The sequence below is a fragment of the Chaetura pelagica genome, unplaced genomic scaffold (genome assembly GCF_000747805.2).
Source record: "Chaetura pelagica isolate M959 unplaced genomic scaffold, ChaPel_1.0 scaffold408, whole genome shotgun sequence".
In the NCBI taxonomy this organism is placed as follows: Eukaryota; Metazoa; Chordata; class Aves; order Apodiformes; family Apodidae; genus Chaetura; species Chaetura pelagica.
The window spans coordinates 318,731-324,730 of NW_009954229.1; the positions used below are offsets into that span (position 1 = coordinate 318,731).

The 6,000-nt window shown below is 47.8% G+C and overlaps 1 protein-coding gene across 1 annotated transcript in view; it reads right to left on the reverse strand.

Moving 5' to 3' along the window:
* The window catches only part of LMF1 (lipase maturation factor 1), a 177,411-nt gene that overhangs the window by 105,659 nt on the left and 65,752 nt on the right, over positions 1-6,000 (reverse strand). Inside the window, exon 5 of the mRNA XM_010003575.1 lies at positions 2,473-2,538. Coding sequence (XP_010001877.1) covers positions 2,473-2,538 — 66 coding nt within the window. The remainder of the gene's footprint in view (positions 1-2,472; positions 2,539-6,000) is intronic.

A 6,000-nucleotide genomic window follows, 5' to 3' on the forward strand; every position in this document is an offset into this window, starting at 1 on the left:
CCCATCTACTCCTCAGGGATGAGAGGAGAGTTAGGCTGGTAGGAAAATACCTTTCCTATGCAAACCATGCTTTCTGCTACTTCCCTCTCCAAATTACACAGTGTCACAGATCGTAAACCCTCTAAACAGAGAGTCTTCAGTTGAGGGACAGGTCTCCATAAAGGCTGGGATTAAGGCCCTGCACATTAGAAAGGAAAGAGGGAGGAAAACTATGCTCCATTTAATTACCCAAGCCATAACAACATTTTACCATTTTACACACGATTCCTGACAAAAGTGGAAATGTTATTTTCCACCAGCATAGCTGCTGGTTCTACTGCAAATAAATAGTGCAGGGTGCTCACCACCCCAGAGATGAAGCCATGTGTTTCCATTAATGCTCTTGGCAGAGAAGCCCATGTAGATTTTGGACTGGAGATCAGGACTGGAACAGGAGAGCTGGGGTGGCCAACATACATCACAGCAGACTACATTTGGCCCAGGTCCATTTACGAGTTGGTCCAATACCCAGTTTGATCATCCTAATTATGAGCAGATTCCCAGCTCCCTCCCCCCCTTGCAGAGGTATCTTCAGCTTCACCCTTCTCTGCCCCTCTCCAGCTGGTTGAAACCAGCAGGTGAATTGCAGTCCTTTGTTATTGCTGGGAGACAAAGTTTGGCCTCTTTCATTTTCCTTTTATTGCAGCTTCTTTTTTGTGGATTAAAATAATTGATATTGATAATATGATCTGCCCCCTGCCCCTGTTCCCAATTACTTGCACAGGCTGGGGATCCTGCATTATGGATATGACAGGAATGGTCTTAATTAGCCTTCTGGGCTACAGAACTCGTTCTGGTTTTGATTTGAAATATTTGGGATTACGTAGCTGACTGTTGTGGGCTGGGGTCACTGGCAGAGCCAGCTGGGGGGCTCTGGGGGCTCCCTTGGAGGCAGCTTTTCCCCCAGGGCTGCTGGGAGCCTGGCAGCACATGGAGCAGAGCCCTCATTCTGCCAGGCAAAAGGGAAGGACAATTCATCACAGCCACATTTGTGTTTGGGATTAAGAATGACAGCACTGAAGGGTCACCCAGTTTTACTTGGAATGGAGCAGGATGCTGATGGTCCAACAGGAGTTAGCTGAGCAGCAGCCTTGGTGAAAGGTCACCCTTGCATTCAGCAGGTGAAACCCCATTCAAAGTAAAGATAAGAACAACAGGATAAGGGAGCATTAAAGCTGAAAAGGCAGACACAGCTTTCTAGACCTGCAACATTCCAGTTCGTAACATGCAACCAGTTAACTCAGTCACAGAAGCAAAAACCAAAGGAGTCCTGGGAGTACCTGGGAAGGCAATTTCTGGATTTTTTTTTTCCCTGATTTGAGGAGAGGAATTCCAGTCCTGTAACAGGACTGGTGCTGCAGTCCCTGGCACTCATATGCAATTCTTGTCACACAGCAGTGGACAGGAAGAGGTCCTGTACACCATCCCTGTCCCCTCTGCTCGCTGTGCCTACCCTGCTACAGGGAACTCACAGGCAACACCTTGGAACACGTTCTGCAGGCCAGGGGAGTCAGGCTCTGCCAGCTCTAATTGGAAGGGGGAAATGGTTTCCAGACATGATGAAGGTCCACTGAGAATGTCACCCCCAAGGTACATCTCCAGGGGCCGAGAGCTTAGGCTGCCTGAAAATGACTGTGTGGCTGAGGCACAAAGAGGTACCAGGTCTGAGCAGCGCGGGATGAGCCCCAGGCTGAGCCTTGGCAGCCTCGTGCCAACAGCTGTGCTGCTCACCCGCTCCTTACACTGACAGGGCTTACAGACCAGAGGTGTTCAAATGCACTGTGCCATTTTCAGTGGCTGAGATGTTTTTCTGGTGTAGTGAATATTGCTTCAGTACCATCTCCTTCATTAAACCAGGGCTACTCACCCAGCAGTGTCACTACACACAGCAACTTTTTAACCCTGTTTACACAAACTGCACATGCAAATACATAAGTACGAAAAGAGACGAAACTGAGCTCCCTCTCTCTGTAATCAAAGGGGAGACAAGACTCAGAGCCAGAATCCAAACCACAGTTCATAATCAGAGTGCAATGTAATCACTGAAACAGATGTCAAAGAGATAAAACCGTATAATTCTGAATTGCCAGCGATTAGTGCTCAGCATCTTGGAAGGCACCGAGATGCTCCACGTCTGCCTGCACACGTCTGCCTTTTGGAAGCGTGCACAGAAAGCACCCAGCACAGTGCTAGGGAAAAGGCCTTTCACTCTGATGATGAGGGGAGTGAAGGAGAGAAACTGGTCTTTTAGGACTGTGGTTGGGAAAAACAGCATCCCTGAGCTGGCGCAGGGATGTTGGCTGCATTGCCAGAGGCTACAATAGAGAAAGAGAACATGGAGAGGTGCCTGGCAGGAGAGAAATGGTGGGAGAATATTTTTCTATCAAAGTGAAGCAGCCACAAGAAATCAGTTTTCATGTGGAGATTGCTCACCTCATAGTGATAATCCATGCAAGTTAGCTCTCTCCAGCAGCGATCTCCTCGAATTTTAATCAGCCCCTTGGGGAAAAAAAAAAAAGAAGACAAAAGCACAGTCACAAATATTTTATTTTACTTTATCTTGCATGTGAAAGTATTATCTCAAGATTCCAAATACTCTGGTTAAACTACAGAAACCCAGAGGCTGGAACGACCCCCCAGAGACCCAACCACATCTGCATCCCAGGCCCAGTCATTGTCTCCAAGGGAACATAACGCAACGAGAGCTCCAACATGACTCCTTCCACTGCCTGCTTACTGAAAACTTGACACAGAATCTTTCTCTCTTTCTGGAATATGCCACATCACTTACAGGGTGCTGGAAGGTGGGCCTCTGCAGACTGGCTGAGCAGCCCAGTGCTCCCAGTCCTGACTTCCAGCACTGTTGGGTACAAGCCAGGGAGGCACCAAGCCTGGAGAAGCTGTAGGAAAAGGCTGAAAACCAGGCTCTGCTGCTGGGACATTTCTGTGTAACAGACTGAAAAGTTCCTTGCAGATCTAAATACAGCCATGTTCACAGTTTAAAATCCAGACCCAGTTCTCTCCCCCTCACAAAGCCACCTCTGCTGCCTACAGAAAAGGAAATAGAGACTCAGACTGGGATGGGACCCCAAAGCCTCCCCAGCCCTGAGCAGGATCCAGAGATGCAATCAAAGTAATTAGAGAAACAAAAGAGGAGAAGGGGAAGGAAGCTGACAGATCTAAACACAGATGAATGCTCTAATGACAGGTCTGCTCCACCTTAGGTTAGAGGTTGGCAATGAAATAAGCAGGTATCAGAGGTTGCTGTGCATTGATATTTCAGGGCAACAAGAGGGTGAAATTTCCAAATCAGTGGGTCCATTCCAGGGCTGGCAGTAATATTGGGATTAAATTTCTTTGCCTCAGTGATGAAGAGTCAAAAGGAATCAGTCGTCCACAGCAGGAAGGACACCTGGCCAGGGATGAGCCTGCTAGCAGGAAGCCTTGCAATCAAGCTGTGCCAGCCTGAAGGTATGCAGGTTCAGCCTGATGGCTTTGATGTATGGGGAAAGGTCCCTGATTAGGATCACAATATCCCAAATTGAGGATAGCTTCACTAGTCAAAAGGCTGAACCAGCTCTATCATCTGCATACAATTAGGGGGTAGTTGCCTACCTCTGACATTGCCCCTAATTATAATGTTCCTGCCTTCCTCAGCAGAAAAAACAGAGGGGAGGAAGTTTCTGTAAGGACCCATTGCAGGCTACACCAGCAGCATCCTGAAGCTGCTCTGACTTTGCAGCAGGGGAGGTTTTCAAGCAGAGTCCAGTGACCTTTCTGTGCTCAAACCTGAGAGCTCAGGGGAGGAGATCCCAGCACCACAGCACGTTCCGATCTGTTATTTTAATCCAAATCACTTAAAACTCTGCACTTGCAGCATTAACCAAAGTTTACCAGGTCTGGGGCTCAAAAAAAATCCCAAATTCCAGGAACTTAAAGATTTTCCAAAAAAACCTGCCTGGACCTAATGAGAAAATATGCAGAAATACCCAGTTCCCAAGGCTATGGGAGCTGTATGAAGTCTGAGAGCCCAGGGCTGTTGAGCTTGGAGGAGGGAGAACAGAGTCTGCTAAGTCCTGACTGACACAGAAGGGGTCACCTGGGAATGATCACTGACCCTTTCTCCTGACATCAGACATAAAAGCAATCTGATGGAAGGCATGGGGAGCTGGTTTAGAAATGAACCAAAGATCTACTTTTCAAAAGAGCAAATAATTTACTTCATGGGAGCCAGAAGTACAAATGGGTTCAAAAGAAATTAGAGACATTCCCAGGCTCAGGGTGGCTTCTGAACACACCTTCCTGCCAGGAAAGTCCCTAAACCACTTGACTGCCAGGAGCTGCCACCAAAAGATCACTTTATATTCCTTCCCCAGCATCTGCTAATGGCTGCAATTAGAGACAACATTAAAAGTTAGCTGGACCTTGGGCTTAACCAAACATAGACTTTCTTAAGCAAAGATCCACAAAAGCAGTAACAAGCTTATTTGGCAGGTAAATTACTAGGAAATAAGCTTCTTTCATGGTCTGAGCCTTAAGGATACCAGATGAAGTTTAGACATGTATGTCTTTGTGACCCCACTAGTGTGCAGTAGAGCTATTTACAGCCTTAAATTACACCTGTTGTTAGGCACCTTGCTGAGCTGAAGCAGATTTCACCCATCTGCTGTTCCAAATAAAGTTTTTTTTATTATTTTTTTCCCCCTAGTAATAAAAAAAATGAAATCTTTTTTTTCATTCCAGTACTTGCTGATGAGGACAGTAAACAGAAACTATTAAACAATTTCAAAATCCATTAATCCAGACAATTTACATCCTGTAATTTTTAGCCAAGAATGAATCTGGAAAACCCTACAGATTTAAGGCAGTAAAAGCCCAAACTCCTCATGGCACATCTCACAGAACAGGACAAAACTGCCCCCCCTGGACAGGGCCATTTGTACACAATATCATCCTGTGGTCAGCAAAGAAAACACCAGATAAGGCAGCAGGGTCCCCATGAGCTCTTGGCAGCAACTACGTGCTGCAGGAAAAGCATCACCTGATGGAGGCAAATACTGGAGACACAATGGAGCAAATCAATGCCATGGGAACCAGCAAGGAGGAATGAGGAGATGATGTAAATGCTAATTGTTATTTTACAGAAGTGATTGATAAGGAAGATAGCAAGAAGGCAAAGGTTGCTATGGTGTCTGATGCTGCTCTGCACAACCAAGGACCAAGGAACAGAGCAAGAAAAGGTACCAAAGCAGCCAGGTGCCCATTCTGTCCCCAGTGGGTGGGCAGCCTGTACCATGCTGGTGCCCAGCATGTCCCCCATGGCCTTCAGACCCATAAAACTCCCTGAGAACTACAGTGAGGTCTGAGCACTGGCTCACCCAGCTGCCTCCAGAGGGAAGGAGCACCTTCAGACCTCAGACATGCTGTCACCTCCTGCAATTTGCAATGGAAAAAGCTGAAGTTGACTCCACACATGGCTGAGATGGTTCCACACTGGGAGCTCAGACCTAGAAATACCCTGGTCTGGAAGGTCTCCATCTCATCACCATCATGAAGGGGACAACCCCCAACCAGCAACCACACCACCACCAAAAAAGCCCTGAGCAGAGCTGGTCCATAAAGGCACAGAAAAGAGTAACATGGTACAAGAGGGAACACGAGGTGGGTACCAAGGGCTGCTCCACGGGCTGGCCCTCCAGCGAGCTGCCCAGCAGATCCCATTTCCCTCTTCCCCATCACTCTGCGAGGGCTGGGGCAGCAGAGGCAGGGACAAGACAGACTTGCTGTCAACAGTCAGGGCTTCATCTCCAACCCCCCTGAAATCATCCACAGCTCGCTCTGCCCCTCCAACCTTTTCTAAGATTACAGGATGCATTGATAGCATCTCACAGGATGTGCCGCAGCCGGCAGCCCTGTCAGTGGCAGGGGAGGCCCCAGGGAAGGCTCTCGGGGAGAATGGTG